Source organism: Alligator mississippiensis, chromosome 6 (genome assembly GCF_030867095.1).
Source record: "Alligator mississippiensis isolate rAllMis1 chromosome 6, rAllMis1, whole genome shotgun sequence".
Taxonomy (NCBI): domain Eukaryota; kingdom Metazoa; phylum Chordata; order Crocodylia; family Alligatoridae; genus Alligator; species Alligator mississippiensis.
The window spans coordinates 2,327,073-2,349,178 of NC_081829.1; the positions used below are offsets into that span (position 1 = coordinate 2,327,073).

General features: G+C 65.3%; 1 protein-coding gene across 7 annotated transcripts; it reads left to right on the forward strand.

Annotated features, from left to right (window-relative positions):
• Nucleotides 1-38: 38 nt before the first annotated feature.
• Nucleotides 39-20,514, forward strand: FGR (FGR proto-oncogene, Src family tyrosine kinase). 7 transcript variants are annotated; one of them, XM_059729484.1, is made up of 13 exons: nucleotides 39-58; nucleotides 13,336-13,396; nucleotides 14,130-14,384; nucleotides 14,540-14,642; nucleotides 15,041-15,139; nucleotides 15,553-15,656; nucleotides 15,769-15,918; nucleotides 16,457-16,621; nucleotides 17,603-17,782; nucleotides 18,007-18,083; nucleotides 18,252-18,405; nucleotides 18,523-18,654; nucleotides 19,019-20,514. In XM_059729484.1, exons 3-13 carry the CDS (start codon nucleotides 14,141-14,143, stop codon nucleotides 19,225-19,227), a joined length of 1,617 nt encoding a protein of 538 aa, XP_059585467.1. In that variant the 5' UTR covers nucleotides 39-58; nucleotides 13,336-13,396; nucleotides 14,130-14,140; the 3' UTR covers nucleotides 19,228-20,514. The 7 variants fall into 7 exon arrangements, with proteins under 7 accessions (XP_059585467.1, XP_059585462.1, XP_059585468.1 ...); XM_059729479.1 differs by lacking the exon at nucleotides 39-58 and adding an exon at nucleotides 2,371-2,634; XM_059729485.1 differs by lacking the exons at nucleotides 39-58; nucleotides 16,457-16,621 and adding exons at nucleotides 2,371-2,634; nucleotides 17,305-17,460.
• The last annotated feature ends 1,592 nt before the right edge of the window (nucleotides 20,515-22,106 follow it).

The window sequence follows — 22,106 nt, forward strand, 5'->3', positions numbered from 1 at the left end:
CTGGCCTGTGACATGAGGAGCTGAGGACGGGTTTTGGAGCCATTCCAGGGGCTTCCAGGTAAGGGACCCCCCCACTCTCGTGGCTGCTTGCCCAGCTGAGCTGCCTTGGAGGCTAACCGCTCCCAGCTGTGCAACCGCCTGCCTGGGGCTCTGCCCGGGGCCACGGGGCGAAGCAGGGAAGGCAGCGGGGGAGCACAGCAGAGGAGATCCTCCTTCCCCCTCCATGGCCCATGCATCTCCCTGGGGGCTCCTGGCTATCACTACAGGAAGGGAATTTGGAAGACAGCCCGACCTGTTCATACCACGCACGGATGCAGCCTCGGGCAGTCCAGCACTATTACAAATGAATGGCATTTATGCCCACTCCCAGGCTCTTTCCAGCGACAGCGTTGCCTACACGAAGGATAAAAATGGAGTCAGGAGCCTGATTGATTCCTGTTATTGTTATTAATGATGATGATGATGATTGGAGTTGCCTGGGAAATAGCCCGCGTTCCCTGTGAAACACTTGGAACAAAAGGAAAAGCTATTTTTGGTGACACGATGAAAAAAATCCAGCTTTTCTTCCCTTAAAGATCCCAGTCCTTTGGGGGTCTATTTTGCCTGTTGTTTTCTGTTATGCTTTCAATCAAGAAACCCGGAAAATTTCCAGCAACATGGGGACAAATAGTCACATGAGTAGGGCTCTGGGGATCAACAGGTTTCTGTGGGAAGCCTCGGAGAGATCAATGATGAAGAGCAGGGGAGAAATATTCCAGGCCGGCCCCTTCCCCGGTTCCCAGGGCGGGAGAACGCAGCACCCCTGGGTGCGCCAGGATGGCGGGCCCCGGCGAGAGCGCTGGCAGCGTTGATCAGGCTGCCTCAAAATAAAAAGTGCATTAAAGAAAGGCAAAGCCCCCGGGGCAGGAGCTGACGTGGGAGCAGGGAAGGTGGAGGCAGACACGGGCGCTCCAGATGGCTTTGTCTTTGATTCCCCTGGGCAGAAAGCCCTGCTCTTGGCTTCCCAAGGCAGATGTGGAAGGCGTTGTAGCACGGCCCTCCGAGACCTGTGCTGGCCACACTGGGTCTCTTGGTCAAGGAGGGTCCCTGCTGGGTACCTGCGGGCTTGAGATCGAGCTGGCTTTGTGCTCTGGGCTCTGCTGTTTGAAAGCTGGGCACGTTGGCTGGTTTGCTGCCTTGCTGCCGTGGGGGCTGAGCAGGGGCACGTGTGGGTGGCAGACCTGCTGGCAATTGGGCAGGGGTGCCTACCCCCAGCTGGCTGTCGGGGGGCTGTAATGCTGTGCTAATGCAAAGCCCTCAGAGACCTCCGGCAAAGCTCAGGAAAGCCCCTACTTCCCTGAAGCCCTTTGGTGGAGAGAAATCCTCAGGGACTTCCCTTCCAGCCGTGGCAGGCACGGAGCTGCTCCAGGCCACACTCCAGCAGCACCCAGGAGATGCCACAGCTTCCCCTGGAAGCAACCAGTAATGGACTTTGGGATATTAGTGCCCCAAAGTGGGGACGTGGGTTTAGTAGAGAGGTTGCATTTGGTCTCTCTTCCCCCTGCCCGGATGGTAGCCCCAGCCCCAGGGCCTAGAGTCCCTCTGAGCTAGCAGCTGGGGTGCAGAGACCCACGGGCTGTGCCGTGTGGGGCCAGGCTCAGCTCTGGGGTCAGGCTCATCCGTCCTTCTGGGGGTGGGATGGAGGGTGGATGGTGCAGGGGGAACGCACAGGGCACAAGCCTCTGTCTCAATGCTGGAGCAGCGTTGGCTCGCTAGCACCCCCCGACACCCCGCGCGGGGCTCCTGCTGCCTCCTGCAATGGGAGTGGGTGCATTTTCCCCCTTTGCTGGACCTCTGGCATCACACCCCAGTCCGCTTTCCCTGGAGGAGGGCACCCCGGTGCCACATTGCGCTTGCTGCACCCCTGGCATCACACCCCAGTCCGCTTTCCCTGGAGGAGGGCACCCCGGTGCCACACTGCGCTTGCTGCACCCCTGGCATCACACCCCAGTCCGCTTTCCCTGGAGGAAGGCACCCCGGTGCCACACTGCGCTTGCTGCACCCCTGGCATCACACCCCAGTCCGCTTTCCCTGGAGGAGGGCACCCCGGTGCCACATTGCGCTTGCTGCACCCCTGGCATCACACCCCAGTCCGCTTTCCCTGGAGGAGGGCACCCCGGTGCCACATTGCGCTTGCTGCACCCCTGGCATCACACCCCAGTCCGCTTTCCCTGGAGGAGGGCACCCCGGTGCCACACTGCGCTTGCTGCTGGCGGCCTCGCACTGCCCATCCCTGCCCCCCGACCCAGCGCGCAGCCCTTGCCCGGCCGGGCAGCGTGGGAGCGGGGCCGGCTTCTCTCCGCCCAGGGACACTTCCTCTCGCGGCGAGAGCAGCGCTGGTTTCCGCAGCTCGCTCAGTCCCTGCGCTGGGGAGGGCTCGGGTCCGGGCAGCTCCATCCATCCCCGGAGCCTGCGGCCGCCCGCGCCGCCCCCACCCCCGAGCCCCGCAGGGCGGCTCCCGCCGGGGGCTGCGGGCCACCTGCTCCCGGGCCGGGCCGGGCCGGGCCGGGCCGGGCAGGGCCGGCCCCGCGCCCCGGGCAGCCCCGGCGGAGCCCCCGGGCCGGGCGCGGCGCAGCGAAGCGGGCGGAGGCCGAGGTAGGAGCGCGGCGGCAGCGCGAGGCGGGGGCCGGGACCGGGACCGGGGCCGGGATCGGGACCGACCGGGACCTCCCTCCCCGCGGACACCACGGCCACGGCCACGGCCACGCCGCCATGGGCCGGCCTCCCGGGGGGCGGGATCGGGATCGGGCCCCGGCAGCCCCTGCAAGGGGGGTGCAGGATGCGCCCCCAGGTAGACCCTGCAAAGGGGGTGCAGGATGGCCCCCAGGTAGACCCTGCAAGGGGGGGTGCAGGATGGCCCCCAGGTAGACCCTGCAAGGGGGGTGCAGGATGTGCCCCCAGGTAGACCCTGCAAGGGGGGTGCAGGATGGTCCCCAGGTAGACCCTGCAAGGGGGGTGCAGGATGTGCCCCCAGGTAGACCCTGCAAGGGGGGTGCAGGATGCGCCCCCAGGTAGACCCTGCAAGGGGGGGTGCAGGATGTGCCCCCAGGTAGACCCTGCAAGGGGGGTGCAGGATGTGCCCCCAGGTAGACCCTGCAAGGGGGGTGCAGGATGGTCCCCAGGTAGACCCTGCAAGGGGGGTGCAGGATGGCCCCCAGGTAGACCCTGCAAGGGGGGTGCAGGATGGTCCCCAGGTAGACCCTGCAAGGGGGGTGCAGGATGTGCCCCCAGGTAGACCCTGCAAGGGGGGTGCAGGATGGTCCCCAGGTAGACCCTGCAAGGGGGGTGCAGGATGGCCCCCAGGTAGACCCTGCAAGGGGGGTGCAGGATGTGCCCCCAGGTAGACCCTGCAAGGGGGGTGCAGGATGCGCCCCCAGGTAGACCCTGCAAGGGGGGTGCAGGATGTGCCCCCAGGTAGACCCTGCAAGGGGGGGTGCAGGATGTGCCCCCAGGTAGACCCTGCAAGGGGGGTGCAGGATGTGCCCCCAGGTAGACCCTGCAAGGGGGGTGCAGGATGCGCCCCCAGGTAGACCCTGCAAGGGGGGGTGCAGGATGTGCCCCCAGGTAGACCCTGCAAGGGGGGTGCAGGATGCGCCCCCAGGTAGACCCTGCAAGGGGGGTGCAGGATGTGCCCCCAGGTAGACCCTGCAAGGGGGGTGCAGGATGCGCCCCCAGGTAGACCCTGCAAGGGGGGTGCAGGATGGTCCCCAGGTAGACCCTGCAAGGGGGGGTGCAGGATGCGCCCCCAGGTAGACCCTGCAAGGGGGGTGCAGGATGCGCCCCCAGGTAGATCCTGTGTGGGGTGCAGAATTGGTTCCCAAGGTAGACCCTGTGGGGGGGGTGCAGGATCAGCCCCCAAGCAGTCCCTGCAGGGAGGCAGTGCAAGATGGAGCCCCTCAGGTAGCCCCTGCAAGGAGAGGGGGGTGCAAGATGAGGGCCCCGAGGCAGTCCCTGCAAGGGGGTGCAGGATGGGGACCCCAGGTAGCCCTCGCAGGTGGGCAGTGCTGGGTTGGGGCCCCCTAGGCAACCTGCCCCTGCAAGGTGGGGGTGCAGGATTGGGCCCCCAGGCAGCCCCTGCTGTCGCGTGCCCAGTGGGGTGCTGCATGAGGCCAGAGCCGGCATGGCTGCACTTCCCCTCCCTGCTTCCGGGGTGGGGGCTGGCGGACACCTCCAGGGAGAGGGTGGGCTCCTGACGGCCCCTGACTCTCGTGCCCAGCTCGATGCTCCCTGCCCAGTGACGTGGGGGGGACAAGCCAGCACTGCGGGCCCAGCCCCTTGCACTCCTCCCTGTGCCCCCTGCCAGTCTGGGAGCCGCTCTGCGTGACCCAGGAGCCCTGGGAGTAGACCAGGCCCCGGGCTTTGTGCAGGACAGAGGTCACTGGGCACCTCAGCGCAGTGACCGCATGGACCCTACTGCCCTAAAGCCTCCCCCAGGGGCCTGGCAAAGCTGGGGCTGGGGGCTCCTTCGCCGACCTGCAAAGCTCCCGCTTGGGCTCTGCACCAGTTCCCCCCTGGCTTGATCCCCAGAGCCTGCTGCATTGACAGCCTCTGGCTCTCCTAAAAGTCCTTTCTGTCCCCCTGGGACTGTCCCCTTCCCCCATGGTCTGGGATGACAACAGACATGGAGCCTATCCCTCTGTCCGACTGCCTCAGCGTCGCCTTGATGGCAAGGGGCTAAGCGGGGTTCAGCTGGTCTCTTCTGTGGTGCCGGCGCGGGGGCAGCGAGGGTCTAGTTGGGTACCACGGGCCTTTGTACGAGGGAAGCTCCTGCAGGCCCATTGCAAATGGGGCTGCGTGATGATCACTCGCACCCCCCAGTCACCTAGTCTGATGCTCCACCGCAGAGAGCAGGACCGGGTACCCAGACACCATGAGCAAAGGTCACTGCCCCAGAGCATTGGTCTTAAATAGCCAGCACATGGGAGAAAGGGGGTATTTTTGCTGCATGGCAGAGAAAGGGAGCTGGGAGCTCAGCTGGAGCATCCCAGCTCCATGCCTTGCCCACGAGATGCCAGGGCGATGGTTCAGGGCGAGGGCCAGGGGCGAGCTGTGTTGAGGGGGACATCAATGGGGGAGTGGGCTGGCTGTAAGGTCTTGGTGGCCATTGTGTCTCTTGCTGCATGGTCGGAGTCCTGCCATGGGCCGGTGGGATCTGTGGGCACGGGGGGACCACGTGAGACATGCACGGGCCTGGTTGTGCGACCAGCTGGACTTCCCAGATGTGTGACAGGTGACTGCCGGGAGAGGGGCAGCTGCCTGGGGCACCGTCGGGCATCGTTCCCAAGCAAAGCAAAGCAAAGCTGCTCCCTGCCATGGGGGATGCATTTGTCTGCTGAGGCAAGCTCGGGCCGGGATCTAGCAGTGATGTGGGGGTAAATGAACCTCAGTCAGATTGTGGGGCATGTGGCTCCTAACACCGTGGGTTGTAGCGGTAGAGCCCTCTCATTGCAAACAGCCCCAGGACCGGCCCTGTCTTGCTCCCCCACGGATGCAGCGGGTCTCTCGCTCCCACGGCTCCTGTTGCTCCGGCCTCTCCCTGTGAACTTTCGGAGCTCTTTCCCCCAGTCTCATTGCAAGGGGCATGCTCCCCACTCCCGGCCCGGTGGCATTGCTGGCAGCGGGCAAAACCTGGTCCGTATGTGCAGAGCCCCTGCTCTGCACCCAGTTGGCCCCTAATGCTCCAGGTTTCTCCCTTTCGGCCCAATTTCTCCTCCGTCCCGTGGCTGGTGGTGGAGAGCTGGCTTCTTCCCTCCCCGCAATGCTCAGAGCCCCCCGGCCCGGCTCAGCCTCCCACGGGGGGTCTTCGCAAGGCTTTTGTGACAAGCCTCACTCATGCACAACCGGGTGGGCAGAGGATGTGGGGCCTGGGGAGGTGTGATCACAGCTCGCTGAGCTTCCGGAGCAGAGAAAGCCACCGCGGCCTCCGTTCATGGGGGCTCTTATGGCTGCGGGGTCTGGAGGCCCAGGGGACGGCCTGTAGCGCTGCCCCATCTCCCATGCCTCTGCCCTCTGGTACCCGCACACCCCGTGGCACTGGGAGGGTGAATTTGTTAGCTTCTGCCCCTGAGCTCCTGCCTGTGCTGGGATGGGGAGCTTTTCCCACCCCGTGCCTCAGTTTCCCCAGATGTTAGAAGGGGGCACTGATGCTGACCTACCCCAGGAGAGGGGCACCATGATGGCATGTGCCCTGGTCAGCCCTGTGGCTGCATCTCCCCGCTCCCCTTGGCCTCTCACCCGCTGCCCCGCTCCCTGGCTGGAGCCAGCCATGGGATCCCCCTCTCCCGGGCCCTGCAGCCTGCCTCACCAGGGCCCACACAGCTTCCTCCCACCACCATGCCTGTGCTGGACCGGAAGGACATGGCTTCCTCTTCCCTCTGCAAGCACCATGCACTCAGCTTGCCTTGGGTGGGGGCTGCCCCTGTGCTCTGGGTATAGGTTTGCCTGTGCGCACCTTGACCCTTCCTTTGGCACCGAGGGGGGGAAACTGAGGCACAGGAACTTGCCTGGCCTCCTGCAACACATCCCTGTAAGAGCTAGGGTGGGAGCTTGGCCCTGTTCCCAGGCTTGGGTGTCAAATGCCCCCAGGTGCTGGGGCTGCATCTTCCTCTCTCGGTGGTGCAAAGCTGGAGCCCGGTCTGGATGCTGGCATGGTGGCGCAAACCTTACACCAGCGCGGCCGCGAGCAGGGTTTGTTCTAGCGAGCGGCCGGCCGGGAGCCAGGACTCCTCGGCTGGCAGCTGACTGGCTCGAAGCCCCTTCTGTCAAGTCATCTGCTCATGGGGGGCTTGGAGTTTGGAGGGGAAGGTGTCAAGCGTTGGGCTGTCGCCTTTGGCCATTCAGGGCGCTCTGGGGGCCCCGAACCGCGGGGGCTGAGCCCCCTTTTAGCCTCACTTGGCTGACACGGGGCCTGGCTGGGGACACGGGTCTCCGCTGCGGGTCCGTCCGCCTCCTGCAACCGCAGAGGGGACGATTCTCCTCGGTGCTCCCAGGTCTCGCCGACTCCTGGTATTTTAGCTCGCGCCGAGAGCCCATTAGCGCTCAGGTCCGAGCCGGGGAGCGGAAAAGGAAGCTGACTAGACGCCAGCCCTGCCGCAAGCTGCAAGTGCCTGGGCTATTTTCACTGCTCGAGGCTTATCGCACTTCGTCGTGCGGCAGGAGAAAGGGAAGCCTTTCAAACCCCGCTGAGCCGTTGCTGCCTGCGTTCAGGGCTCGTCCCCCTGTGCTGCGGGGGCACCGTTCATCCCGGGGCAACTCGGGAAACCCCCCACTTCTGCTTCCCTGAGCCTTGCAAGGCAACGGGTGGAGGGAAACGGAAGGCAGATAAGATGGGTGGTTTTCAGGTGTCATGCAGACCTTGGCTTCAGGTGGCAAAGGACTTGCTTTGGAGGACGGAGGCTGCAGGGAGACCGGGGCTGAGGGCTGCTTTGCAGGCAGCTCATGTCAGGGAGGAGAGGGGCTTTTTGCTGCCGCTCAGCCAGCTTCCTGATTCAGCTGCGTGTCCTGCATCAGCACAGGGCAGCTCTCGGAAATGCTTTAAAACAGGAGAGGGAACAGGGTGGCCAGATGGCTCCGGCCCAGGAAGGGGCTGGCGGGGGCGGTGGCCTGGCATAGGTGACATGAGTTTGCCAAGCCTTGGCGAAGGCCCCGCTGGGCGAACGCTCCAGCGTACTGGCTGCAGAGCCCCGCCGGCGGTGGGGAGAGAGTGATGCTCATGCCCCTTCCCCAGGTCAGGGCGGTGGGGCATTGGCAGAGCCGTGCCCGGTCGAGGAGCTGCCATCTGCTCGGAGCCTGGCTGCGCTCCAGGCCTGGAGGGAGACCCGCCGACCTCTTCTCCTGCCACTGGGCAGGTCTCCAGCAGCAGCCTCAAGGCCACGGCCGAGCTGCACCTGCCCCAGCTGCCCGGTGCGGAGCGGCTTTGCCTCCCCTGCGTGGCCCATCGTCCCTGTGCATGCAGCCTGGCCCGACCTACAGCACAGCGCCCAGCCCGAGCCCGCGCAGCACCCGCCTGCTCTCCAGCATGGAGCAGCAGACCCCGCCATCACATCTCCTTTGATTTTCAAGCCAGCACTGGTTTCTCTCCTCTTCTCAGCCCCCAACCCATCCTGGCTGGGGTCCCAGGTGCACGGCCACCTGGCCGGCACAGGTGTGCATGCACTGGAAGGCCCCAGCTGCCCGGAGGAGTGGAGCAGGCTTCCCCTGCAGCCCGGCTCCGTGATGCTCCCTGGCACCTTTGCCAGGCAAGTGAAGATGCTTGCAGCCTGCCCCTGCCCCGGGCAGGCAGAAGGCTTCTAGTCTCCGCTGCAGCGAGCTCTGCTCTGGGCGCGGGGGACAAGCCCGTGGATGGGGCTCTGCGAGAGCCCTCCCCGCCCCCACCTCTCCATGCCGGAGCCCCGGGGTGGGTGGCCGTGTGCAGAGGAAAGAGTTAAGTGAGAAGCCAGCGCCACGGCAGAGGAAGCTGCAAGGGCTGTGGTGATGGCTGCAGAGAGGGGAAATCTTCCTCTGCACCGAGCTGCTCTGCAGTTCCTCCCCCACTGCTGTCACCTCCCAGCCACGGCTGCTGCTCGCAACCCCGGTCTGGTCAGGCCAAGGCTGGGAGATCTCCGGGCCCCCCCGGAAGTGGTGGTGACACTTCCCCGCCCTCCCGGTGTCTGTGCAGAGGCAGGCGCTCTCCCTCGCATTGCCGGGAAGCCACGAGGCCCTGATGGCCACGGCAGAGGGGTGCTAGCTGCAGCCGCCGGCCAGCTCGGGGGATGCCCCCGGGAAGCTGCTTTGCGTGATGTCCCGGGCTCAGGGGACCTGATGCATCCCATCCGGACGGCTGCAGCGGGGCGAGGGGTGAGCAAACGCGCAGGGCTGGTGCTTCGGTTTGCCGCTGGCGGGTCTCCGTCGTGTGCCTGCGTGTTTCATCCTGGGATTTTGCATGGGGCTCCAGGGGCCGTCTCTTGGACTGAGGGCTTTCAGGGGGGTCAGCGACCCCTGGCATGGGGAGAGGCCCCCACATACAGGGGACCCAGTCCTCAGGGGCAGGAAGGGAAACTGAGGCACAGGTAGCCTGGGGCCACGCAGCACGTCAGCAGCTGAACTTGGGCTTCCTGGCCCCTGCTTCAGACCCTTGGCTGCACTGTGCATCTTGCAGGGGTGCTGGGGCAAAGCTTTATGCAACCCCCTGCCACCCTGAGAGGTGCCTTGCATTCACTCAAGATCCTGGGTGGTTGGGGGGGTGGAGAATAAGGGGGTTAATGCCAGAGACGTGGGCAAAGGGCAGGTTGGGGGAAGGCAGCCTGGCGGCATCGGCAGAGAGTGGGTGCTGTCTGCCGGGGGATGCTCCCCTGAGCCCCCAGACCCGCTCCCTTGTTCCTCTGATCAGGGGCCCCCTCTCATCGCAGCTCCTGCCAGGGGGAAACCTGCTTCCCCTTTCCCCCAGCTAGGGCCAAGCAGGCCGGCGGTGGGCAAGAGGGGGCAGGCCTCAGAGGTGCCCTCCCAGACAATTCATAGATTCATAGATGTTAGGGTCGGAAGGGACCTCAATAGATCATCAAGTCCGACCCCCTGCATAAGCAGGAAAGAGTGTTGGGTCTAAATGACCCCAGCTAGATACTCGTCTAACCTCCTCTTGAAGACCCCCAGGGTAGGGGAGAGCACCACCTCCCTTGGGAGCCCGTTCCAGACCTTGGCCACTCGAACTGTGAAGAAGTTCTTCCTAATGTCCAGTCTAAATCTGCTCTCTGCTAGCTTGTGGCCAGTATTTCTTGTAACCCCCGGGGACGCCTTGGTGAATAAATACTCACCAATTCCCTTCTGTGCCCCCGTGATGAACTTATAGGCAGCCACAAGGTCGCCTCTCAACCTTCTCCTGCGGAGGCTGAAAAGGTCCAGTTTCACTAGTCTCTCCTCGTAGGGCTTGGTCTGCAGGCCCTTGACCATACGAGTGGCCCTTCTCTGGACCCTCTCCAGGTTATCCGCATCCTTCTTGAAGTGCGGCGCCCAGAATTGCACGCAGTACTCCAACTGCGGTCTGACCAGTGCCCGATAGAGGGGAAGTATCACCTCCTTGGACCTATTCGTCATGCATCTGCTGATGCACGATAAAGTGCCATTGGCTTTTCTGATGGCTTCGTCAATGGGTGCCTGTAGGACAGGCCTGGCCCCGGGCCAGGGAGACAGAGCATCGTTGCAGCTCAATAGCCGCCCTTGTGCCTGTCCGGGGCTGCCGGCGTCTATCAGTGGCTTCAGGGCTGGGGCACTGTGGTGCCCGTGTGCTCTGACGCACTTGCGTCGTCAACGGGCTTCTCCGTGCCCGCGGGCTGGGGACATGGGGCAGCACCGGGGGCTGGGGATGTGGCCTCTCCCATGGACCTGGACTAGGGGTGTTGCTGTTGTCTCCACCCTCCTGTGCCCTAATGGCTTCTCGCAGGTGCCTCGTCCCTCTGAGTCTGCCCCCGCATCCCCAGGCCTGTGTTTGCTAGGGTCACGGGTTCAAGTTCTGGCTCCAGCGACTCAGCCCTTGCTCCTCTGCGCTGGGGGTTGCGGTCAGTGCGGCCGTGCTGCATGCAGCACCACGGGGGTGAGCTCCTGCAAAGCCCAGTCTGAAACTTGAACATCCCGCAGCCCTTCGACAGAGGGGCTTTGTGCCGGGAGCCCGACCCTAGACACTCCTCGCTTTGCCGTGGTGCTGCGGGTGAGGGCTGCGCTGCTGTGGGTGCGCGTCTGCCAGGCTGCTGCAGGGCCGTGCGAGCAGGGGGCAGGCACAAGGCCCTGGATACCAGCAGCTGCGTCCGGTGTGTTGCCATTCACCGCATCCCTCTTGTGCCTTGGCCCCATCCTGTCCCCTCTGTCTGGGAGATGCCAGCTCCTGGGACCAGGGCAAGGTCCCAGGGAGAGCGCCGCGGGGGACCAGGGCCACGAAGCGCTGGGTGATGTAGCTGGACCAATATTTTCCCCAGAAAGCTTAGGGGAAAGTCTGGCCGTGGCTATTCTGGAGTGGGAGCAGCTGTTTCTTCATCCTCCTCCTTCCCAGTTTGGTTCTTAAAAGCTAAAAACGCTGGAAATGGGAGCAAAATGCTTCAACCCGGGGGAATGAAGCCTTTGGTTCAACCCCCGTCCTCCTCTCCCCACTCAACCAAGTCCTTTTTGGCTTTTCAGTCCACCAGAAAACATGGATCGCTTTTCCCTTTGTCTCGCTCTGTCTCCAGCTCTGCCCGCGGATGCCCAGAGCCCCCCTGTTCGGGCAGCCTCCCTGTAGCCAAGGCTGGTCCCGGATTCTCCTCCGCGGGTGGGAAAGGCATGCTCTTGAGCCCCAAAAGCTTGGTTTGAAGCCTCCTGCGTTTGACGCCCTTTCGCCCTACGCCGAGCTGCCTCCCGGCACGGCCTGGGTACCCGGTGGACCGCAGCACCTCTGCCACGGGGCCGGGGAGCTCGTTGGAAGCTGGCACGCTCTGGCCCAGGCTGACCCAACCCAACCATTTGGGAGGCGACAATTTCCCAGGCCACGACCCAGCCGTGGTTGGCGCGAGGGAGGGCGGAAGGTCTCAGCCCGCCCCGTGCCGGGGGGAACGGGCTGAGGGAAGAGCCGTTTCAGGCCCTCCCTTCCTGCCGTGCCCGGAGCAGGCGCTGCGAGCGGTGGCGCTGACCCGTGGCCTCGCTCCCCTTCCTCTTCCATTCCGAGAACAGGCAGCGCCCGCAGCTGGCGAGCGGAAGTGGGACTATAATAAACTGGCCAGCGGCTTCCCGGGGCTGCAGCGCCAGCTTCCACCGACTGCCCCCGGCACCCGGTCCCAGGTGCTGTGAGGGGCTTGGGGGGGTAAGTGCGGGCAGGGATGAGAAGAGCCGCGGTGCCTTGGGTCAAAATGCGTCTGTCCCGTCTGCTCCGGGGTTGTGCTGCCCCGAGCCCGGCTGGGCTGGGGAGGACTCAGGGGCATCATCCCCTCTTGGAGAAGGGGGCATGGGTGCAAGCATGGGAGCAGGGTAGAGCTTGCCAGGCTCCTAACCCCAGGATCAGGCCCTGCCTGGTGCCTTGTGCACCAAGCCACCCTCCGGCTGCCCTTCTGCGTGGCCGAAGCCCCCTTGCCGTGGCTGCAGCCTGCGGGCTTGGAGGGCAGAGGTCAATGCCCCGTCCGGCCCCCAACTTTTTCTCTGTAGGAAGGGGAGAGCCGGCTCCCCCAGGCCCCCATGCCCGCCTGGCCAAGGGGGCACGTCCGCAAGGGGCAGCTGTGTGGGGCCCGCGTCCCCGCTGGGAGAGGGGCCGGCTCCGGGCCCCGCTCTGCCGTGTCCGGTCCCACAGGGTCTCTCTCCATGCTCATTGTTGTCTGGCTGCGGGGGAGCGAGGAAATGGCCGGCTGGGGGGAGGAGGTGGATGCAGGGGTGTCTGAAGGAAATTCTTCCCAGATCGGATATGCGGCCAGCTTCCCCTGGGCTGTGCTGGGTCCGTCTGCCCCAGAGACCCCTCTCCTGATCTCTGGCCCAAAGGCCCCTGCTTGGCCCTGCTAGCCAGCTGCCCGAGACGCCTTTGGGGAGCGGGGGTCTGCGTCCCCCCAGCCACCACAGGCTGCCCTCGAGAGTAGGGCCGTGACACGAGCATCTCCGGACCCGACCCGGCAGCACTTCCAGGCCAGCCTTCCCCAGTGCCTGGTCTCTGCTCTCAGGATCGGGGCCAAGGCAGCCTGGATTCAAAGCTGGGGGCCGCTGGGGAACCAAGACTGACTTCTGGGGGTTGCCCCCATCCCCTTGGAGCATCACCCCGAGCAAAGCCGGACAGCGCCGCAACGTGCCAGAGTCCGGCTGGGCCTGAATCCAGCCAGGGCTGGCACGGGGCTGGCACATGGAGTTGGGGAGAGTTCCTGGAGGGGGGAAGCCACCGGCCAGCAGCAGGGAAGTGAGTTGTCAGCTTCCAGGAACCGGGAGCCGATGGGGTGGGGCGGCATGACGTGCAAGGAGCCAAGCCAGCAGCCCCGACGCCCAGGCAGGAAGAGGGCGGGAGCAGGCATGGCCAGACCCATCAGCTGAAATGCGACCAGCTCTGGGGGGGAGCAGCTTTGCAGCTACGATGCACAGCAGTGTGGGCTGGTGCCCCCAGGGACGTGGGCGCAAGAGAGATGTTCATGACCCCCCCATGGGTGTTGCAAGCCCTGACTTCCCTGGGGCACTTCCCCAAATGCCTCTGAGTCACTGCCAGGTGGGGGAAGTGGGTTCAGGGGACAGGGAGGGTCTGGTGTGGGGGGCTCTGCCCTTCACCGCTGTGCGCTGGGAGCACCAGGTACCATCACGCTGGTGCTTCTCATCATCTCCGTGTGCTTCCAGGTGCGCGTTCTCCTGCCACGGGGACCATGGAGCAGCTGAACTGACCTCAGGAGGCATCCCAGTGAGTGCAGCGTGGGGGCTGGGGGTCCTGGTGATGGCAGGTGGGGGGGCTCTGGGACACACTGGGGGGGTCTAAGGCTGTCAGACCTCACAGCAGAGCAGGGGCATCCAGAGGGAGCTCCCCCCTCCGCGCACCCAGGCGGTGCCTTGGAGCCTGCGCAGCTGCCCCGGGGACCCCACAAGCCAGCAAGGGGGGGCAGCAAGGCCAGGACCTGAGGCTCAGCTGCTCCCCAGCTCCTTCCCTGCCCCCAGCCCCGTCCCGTCTCCCCGGGCGGCCGTGGGCAGGTGTCTGCGATGGCTGTCGCTTTGCATTAGGAGCTCTGGCTTCACGTGCCGTCCCCCACCCCCTGCATCCAGCAGGCTCCCACGCGCTCTGCCCTGGGGGTGTCTGGGGGTGTGTGGGGTCGGGGGGGCCTGGCCACATCTGCCTGGAGAAGGGGAATCCGACAGCTGGAGAGGACGAGGCGGTCAGCAGGCGCCCCCGGCCCCTCCCCTGCTTGCACAGCACACGCGTGTGATCGGCATGTCACACCCGTGCCGTTCCATGCGGCCACGTGCTCTCTGGTGCCAGGCTCCTGGCTGTCTGCTGGGTTGGGGAGGGGGCCTGCAGGCTCGGGCACTGGGGTCAATGGGGTGGAGCGGTGGTGGGAGGCAGGCCGTAGCAGGGGCTGGACCGTCGGGGGGGACAGGGGGGCACACAGACCCACGCCTGCGCTCTCTCTCCCCTGCTGCAGCTGTACCCAGGATGGGCTGCGTGCAGTGCAAAAAGAAGGGGTCTGGCAAAGCCCAGGGCGAGGGCTGCGATGGCAAGCTCAGCCTGGTCCCCAGCACCCACTATGACCCGGACCCCACCCAGCCCGCCGCCAGCTTCAGCTGCATCCCCGACTTCAACAACTTCCACGGCTCCCCCACGCCCGCCGGCACCGCCTTCCTGGGGCCCGGCCTCTACCCCAGCAACACCCTGCATGGCCGCGGGGGTGGCATCACAGGTCAGTCTCGCTAGGGGCTGGTTCCAGCCCCCGGGCTCTCCTGGGAGCAGCGTGGGTCCCTAGGGCAGGGCTCTGTCGGGGAGTAGGGGCTGCCTCGTGAGTCCCGAGAGGCAGGCAGGTCTCGGGGTGCTGACCGGCTGCCCCGTGCCCTACAGGCGGGGGCGTGACGCTGTTCATCGCCCTGTACGACTACGAGGCCCGGACGGAGGACGACCTGACCTTCCTGAAGGGGGAGAAGTTCCACATCATCAACAACACGTGAGTCCCTCCGGCACCAGGTTGCCCCACACCCGCCGTGCGCAGAGCGGGGTCCTGGTGCACTGCGTCCAGCTCAGAGGGGTGCCAGGCTGGCAGGCATCATCAATGGGTTGCAAGGGGCTGCATGCATCCCAGCTGGCGTAGCCGCTTCGGTCACTTGTGCCATGAGCTGGCCGGTCTCAGCATGCAGATCCCAAGCCAACGTGGTCGTGCCGAGGCTGAGCTCGCCGAGCGCGGGGCCGGCAACACGGCAGTGGCTAAAGGGGAGCAGAGCCCGTGTGCCCCACTCCCGGCTGGCAAGCCTGCGGGGACGGGACGGGGCGTCCAGCCGAGCCGAGGGTCCCTCTGCTTCTGTCTCTCCTCCGTCCCCGACTCCCTGCCGCTCTCTTGTTCCCCAGTGAGGGCGACTGGTGGGAAGCGAGGTCCCTGAGCACGGGGGCCACGGGCTACGTCCCCAGCAACTACGTGGCGCCGGTGGACTCCATCCAGGCAGAAGAGTGAGTACAAGAGCCCACAGGGCAGCAGGTCCCGACCTCCTAGGTGCAGCCTGGGTTAGCTCTGTCCTCTCCGTGAGCTGCCAGTCAAGGCAGTAGGACCCGGGCGTCCTGATTCCCAGAGGCTGGGTTAGCCGTGAGCTGCCCTGCCCCAAGTCACAGCCCCAAGGCCTGTCTATTCCCACCCCGACCGGGGTCTGTGCCACGTGGCGCCAGGCGCTGCACGGACACGTGCAGTGAGATGCTGTCGCACAGCGCTGGGTCGCATGGGAAGCCAGTAGCAAAGCCCCGGTTGTCCCGAATCCCAGCTCAGAGCCCGCCAAAGGCACGGTGCCCCAGTCTTTCTCAGCCCTCTGTGCCAAGGGGTGGTGTGCCCACCGGGTGCTGCTGAGCTGCCCCCGCGTCCCCCCGCACAGGTGGTACTTCGGGAAGATCGGGCGGAAGGATGCGGAGCGGCAGATCCTGTGCCCTGGAAACCCCCGTGGCACTTTCCTCATCCGGGAGAGCGAGACCACCAAAGGTACCAGCCCCGGGAGGGTCTGCAGGCTATGCCTGAGCCCCACAAGAATGGTGCCCGCTGGTGCCCTGGCTGGGGGTCAGCTCCTGGCCTGACCCTGAGGCTGTGCCCGCAGGTGCCTACTCCTTGTCCATCCGGGACTGGGACGAGGCGAAAGGCGACCACGTGAAGCACTATAAGATCCGGAAGCTGGACAACGGCGGCTACTACATCACCACCCGGGCCCAGTTCGAGACGGTGCAGCAGCTGGTCCAGCATTACATCGGTGAGGGGGGCCGGGTCCCAGGCCAGGAGCCCCCCAAGGCGGGTTGGGGCAGTGCCGTGGTGCCTCCACCTTCCAGCTCCCCACTGGGATGGAAGAGACCAGACACAGGGACCCCTCTTCTCACCCTCTCCCACCCTGGGTGCAGCAGCTGGAGGCATGGGAGTGCCCCTTGGTCGTGGCTCCCCAGCACAAAGAGGGGTCTTGGGGTGGAAGCCACGGGGAACCCCGCAGCCCAGATCCCACGTGACCTCCTTGGCTCTGCACCGCCAGGAAAACCTCCCTGGGCCCTGGCAGGAGTGGGGAGCATGGGCTCGGGGCACAGAGGTGCAGATACATGGCCCCAGCCCTGTGTCGGGGCTCTCCCCAGCACCCTTGCTGCCTGGCAGGATTGCCCCTGCTAGGATCTGACCCACCCATGAAGGTGCTGCCCCCTGGGGGTTGCCCCCCATCAGGCATTTTACTGCCCAGGACCCACGGCTCTAACCCGCTCTCCGTCCGCACTCTCACCTCTCTCTCCATGCCCGGCTCGTGCCCCAAGACCGAGCTGCAGGGCTGTGCTGCCGCCTGGTCGTGCCGTGCCACAGGGGGATGCCCAAGCTGGCGGACCTGTCCGTCAAAACCAAAGACGTGTGGGAGATCCCCCGCGAGTCACTGCAGCTCCTCAAGAAGCTGGGCAATGGGCAGTTTGGGGAAGTCTGGATGGGTAGGCCCTGGGCCGCTGGGGCCCGGGCTGGGAGAGGCGGGGGAGAGCCCCCAGCCCCGTGGGGGAGCACGGCAGAGACTGGATCGGGCCCGGGCAGCTCGGGGACATGGCTGCGGGCATGCCACAGGCTCTGCAGAGACTGTGCAATGAGTTTGCTGGAGCTCAGGCCTTCCCGGGGGGCGCAGGGGGGTCTCTGGTGTGTGGGCCACGGGGCAGTCCTGTCCCAGCCGTTTGGCAGGGGCTTGGCCCTCGGATCCAGTGTCTGCTTCAGTGCTGCCCCGGGTGCAAGCCCCATCACCTGCTCCAAGCCGCACGCTCCAGGCCAGGCCAGCGAGTCTGGGGGTCAGGGCCACGGGTCTCGAACCCCAGGATCACCCTGGCTTCTGCAGCAGCCACCCGTGGTGAGGGGCTCTGGGTACTCCCAGTGCCCCCGTCCCTATCCCCTACCCCTGCTAAGCCCGCATCCCAGTGTAAGCCGGCATCCCCACCTGGTGCCCAAACCCAAGACTGCAGCCCGGTGGCCCCTGGCCGAGCATCCGTGAGCAGGTGATGGGGGGACCAGCTGGGGCCGAGGGGCCTTCCTCCTCCTCCTCTCCCTCGCCCGGGCGCCTGCTGGCTGCGCGCGTGCATGCTGCATCCATTCCATTTCCAGCCCCTGTCCCTCCATCATCCCCCCCCTCCAGAGTACAATGACGGTCTCTGCCATCTACTAACCCGGGCATGCCCCAATATGCGGCCCCAGACCCTGGGCCTAGCTAAGGACGCCTGGGAGATTATGCGGGATTCCATCACCTTGGACAAGAAGCTCGGCATGGGCTGTTTCGGAGATGTGTGGATAGGTAAGGCGAGCGCTGGGGATACCCAGAGACCCCCATTAGCTAGGGCTCTCCCTGCTTGTACACCCTCCATTTCATCCGGGGCAGAGAGGGTGGGTGCGCGTGTGCCAGGAGCCCCAGCCTGACCCAGCCCTGCCGGCTCCAGGCACCTGGAACGGGACCACCAAGGTGGCGGTGAAGACACTGAAGCCGAGCACCATGTCGCCCGAGGCCTTCCTGGAGGAGGCGCAGATCATGAAGCGGCTGCGGCACGACAAGCTGGTGCAGCTCTACGCCGTGGTGTCAGAGGAGCCTATCTACATCGTCACCGAGTTCATGAGCCAGGGTGAGCACGGGCATGGCCTCGGGGGCCGGGCACCGCCACTCAAGGGATGCCCATGGCATCCAGCATCCCGCATGCTTCGTTTGTGGAGCAGGCAGGAGCAGGGCACTGTTGGGAGGAGGCTCGCAACACTGTCACTGCTCAGCTGGGCTCTCGCAGTCAGTGACCAGGAGAGAGGACTGGCAAGGGTAGGGGGCAGGGGCTGATGCTGGGCTGTCTCCCCGCAGGGAGCTTGCTGGACTTCCTGAAGGACGGAGATGGCCGGTTCCTGAAGCTGCCGCAGCTGGTGGACATGGCCGCGCAGGTAGCCAGGGCAGGCGCACGAGGATGACCCAGGGGGCTCAGGCTGGGAGCTGCCCTCCTCCTCCTCCTCCTCCTCCTTCTCCCAGTCCAGGGCCAGGCAGGTCCTGCCAGCCCCAGGCACGGCAAGGGCTGCAGAAGGGGTCTCACTCTCCTCCCCCCGTTGCCCCAGATCGCAGCCGGCATGGCCTACATCGAGCGGATGAACTACATCCACCGGGACCTGCGCGCCGCCAACATCCTGGTGGGGGACAACCTGGTGTGTAAGATCGCCGACTTCGGGCTGGCCCGCCTCATCGAGGACGACGAGTACACGGCGCGCCAGGGTGAGCCCCCGGGCTGGGCACAACGGGGCTCCCTTCCACCCCCAGCCGCCACATCCAGCCACGAGGCAGGGTGAGGCTTGTCCCCCAGCCCCGGCACAGCCCTGTCGCTGCCCGCAGGCGCCAAGTTCCCCATCAAGTGGACGGCCCCGGAGGCTGCGCTTTTCGGCCGGTTCACCATCAAGTCGGACGTGTGGTCCTTCGGCATCCTCCTCACCGAGCTCGTCACCAAGGGCCGCGTGCCCTACCCAGGTATGGCTCAGCTCCCTCCTCCAGGTCCTTCGGGGAGCCCTGGGATAGAGCGGGAGTGAGTGGTTAGAGCATGGCCTGGGCATCAGGCTACCTGGGGTCTATTTGTGGCATGGGGGTGGATGGACTGGGCTCCCAAAACCCCGGGCTCTTTTCTCCATTGCTGTTCTGCCCGTGCCTCAGTTTTTCCATCTGTAAAATGGGGGCGGTGCTATTGCATTGGGAGGTGACGAGCACGAGACAAGACGGCAGCGGACAGGCTGGTTGTCAGGACTCCTGGGTTCCCTTCCCAGCATGGGGGGAGATAGCAGGGTGGGGAGCCAACCACTCCCCAACCCCTGTGCCTGACCTGGCACGTATGACACAGGCATGAACAACCGGGAGGTGCTGGAGCAGGTGGAGCGAGGATACCGCATGCAGTGCCCAGGTAGCTGCCCGTCCTCGCTGCACGAGCTGATGGTGCAGTGCTGGAAGAAGGAGCCCGAGGAGCGCCCCACCTTCGAGTACCTCCAGTCCTTCCTCGAGGACTACTTCACCGCCACCGAGCCCCAGTACCAGCCCGGGGATGACCAGTGAGGCCGTGCCAGGACCCTTCATGGGGCCAGGACACCCCCCTGGTTTGCTGGGAATTTTTTTATATCCCCTCTTCGGGGATTTTGTTACTCCCCGCCCGCCACCGAGCTCCCCTCCCCCATGGCCGCAGGGGTGGGGGCACCAATGCACCCTATTTCAAAGGGGTCCCCCCAGAGCTGTTCCTATGGAGGGGGGAGCTGTGCCCCTCTTCTCTCCCTCAATGCCCTCCGCTGCCTCGCTGGGCTGGGGAAGTCGTCCCCACCGGGCCCAGCAGCCATGGGGGGAGGCACATGGCAGCCCCGCTCTCTCCCCAGGCTTGCAGACGTGCTGCGCCCACAGCTAGTGCCCGCGTTGCCCAGCCTGGGTGGGCTGGGGAGAAGCAGGCCTGCCTCCTGCCATGGAGAAAGGCCGCGGGTGGATGGAGCATCCCCCAGGCGAAGGCAGAAGCTCGCCAACCTCCAAGCTGTGATAGCCCAGGGGCACGTGGCCCCTCCAGCCCTGCCCTGGGGGGTGGCAGGACCTGGGGTGGGGGCGCAGGGCTCCTTCCCCAGCTCCCTCCGCCGTGACGGCACTGCTCCTGGGGAGACGCTGGCAGGGACCCCCCCTCCCCCCGCTGCTTGCACACTTTTTGTACATAACTTTTTTATGATGATGGTGATTATTTATAAGACTCAAACCCTGCCCCCCCCGACCCCCTCGCCAGGGTGTCCGGGCTGGTAGAAGGCCAGTGGGGGGATGCAACTTCTGTTTCTCCTCCTCCCCCAACCCCTGGACTCATCACTGGCTTCAGTTGCTTTTCCTTTGACCAGAGCCAAATCGATAAAGCCATATGCTGCTGCTCGGGGCGGGGGGAGCAGTCAGCGCCACCCCCTGGGACCAGGGATGCGCTGGAGCCTGGCACGGCGGGTGCAGGAGGGGGCAGGAATTACCTTCACCTGGGGAAAAGATCCCAGATTTAAGCCTTCATAGCTGGTCGCCTTCCCCCTATCATTGCCTTATGCATTATGGTCCAGGGGCTGGAGTGATGGGGGTGCAAGTCGGCTCCAGCCACATGCCCCCATGGGAGTCCTGAGCCCTGTCCCCTTCAGACCCCCTGGGCTGGAGTGGTCTGTGCCCCCCAAGAGCCCAGCCCCTCTGCCTGGCATGGAGGTTGCCGCCAGTGCACCCATGGGGCTGGGGGGCCCTGTCCATCCCTGCGTGGAGGAGTGGGGCTGGGGGCTGCACCTCCGGGGTTGGGGTTTTTTCCACATGGGTTCTGTAAATACAAACAAATAAACCTTTCTACCAAGAGCTGTGCCCTGCGGGTCCTCAGCCGTGCCCAGGCCAAAGGCAGGGGGCTCGGAGAGATGCAGACCGGCTTTCAGGTGGTCTCCAGGGAGCCCCCTGGGCAAGCGGGCATCTCCCCAAGCAGGGGGTGCTGCTGGGCTGGATGGAGGGATGCCACCCCCCCCACCCCAGCGCCTGGCGGCCTTCTCTGTGCCCAAGGACGGGGCAGCGTGACCTTCCCCACCGGGCCCAGAACGTCACCGCTCGTCACATGAATGAGAGCGCAGCCGGGCTGGGGGGACCCTGCCTCCCCTGCCCTTTCCCCCCTCCCAGCTGGCACTCATGCCGCGGCCGCCTCCTCCTCTGGCAGCGGGCGCCGCTTGACAGCCAGTGACTCATGCGCCTCTCGCCTCCCCCAGCTGCCAGGGTGTTAAAAATCATCCCTGCGAGCCATCTGCAGAGGCCATGTGGTCCCGCGCCACCCCCCGGCCCCGGCTGCACGCGGGGCCTGCCTGCCCTGACAGCTGGGCTCTGCGGCTCCGGCCAGCGGGCGCGTGGGGGGCAGGGGGTGCTGCAGTGGGGGGAGTCTTTCTTAGACTCGGCAACACAGGCACTGCAATGCAAAGGGAGCTGGCACGGGGCGGGGGGACGGGCCTGGGGACAGGTGGCACGGATGCGGCATGGTGTGTTTGGGGCGCCGGGCTGACATGGAGTCACATGCAGGCATGCAGCGAGCTGCGTACACACACATGCATGCATACACACACAGATGCGTGCATGCAGGCATGCATGCCCAGTCACACGCAGACATGCACACGCGCATGCATGCACATGTCATCTCACACATATGCACACACAATCACATGTGCACACACCAGCAGGCACATGCAGGTGCATACACACACTTGTATATCCACAACACGGGCACACACACATTCACACTCCACCCCAACACGGCTGTCCTGCAAGCCAGGGGGTTCCCCTCCATGCCTCCAAACAGGCTCCCTTGCTCCCAGACCCTCCCTGCCCTGGGCCGGTGCTGACCCAGGGCTGCGTCAGGAAGGGCTACAGGAGCAGGTGTTGGGTAGAAACATCTTCCGAGGCCGTGGCACCGGCTTGCACCTGCTGAGACCTGGGCCCAGTGCCTTCAAGATGCATGCAAAGGCTGAGACCCGTTGGCTTTCCCTCCCACAGCTCAGCCCTGCCGGGCTACACATCTCCGTGTCCGTGTCCGTGTCCGTGTCCGTGTCCGTGAGAGCTGGACATGGGAAGGCACCAACCCATGTGGCTGCCCCCTCAATTGGCCACAATCCCCAGTGCTTAACACCTGCTTGGCATCTTCCATAAGGAGCAGAGCACAGGTTGGGATGGCTGGGATCAGCCTGGCTCCCCTCCAGGCTGCTCAGGCCATGAGCTTCCCAGGCCAGGCCCTAGGATCTCCGGATGCTAACAGACCTTTGGAAAAAGGGCTCCGGGGCCTCTCTTCAGCTGCGTGGATTAGCGAGTGCAGAAGGACCGAATGCTGCAATCCGAGAGCCACAGCCTGGAGCATGCGACCCTGGGGACGTGGCTGATTGCAGGTCCACCTGCCCCCACCTACCCTGGCTGGGGTCGGA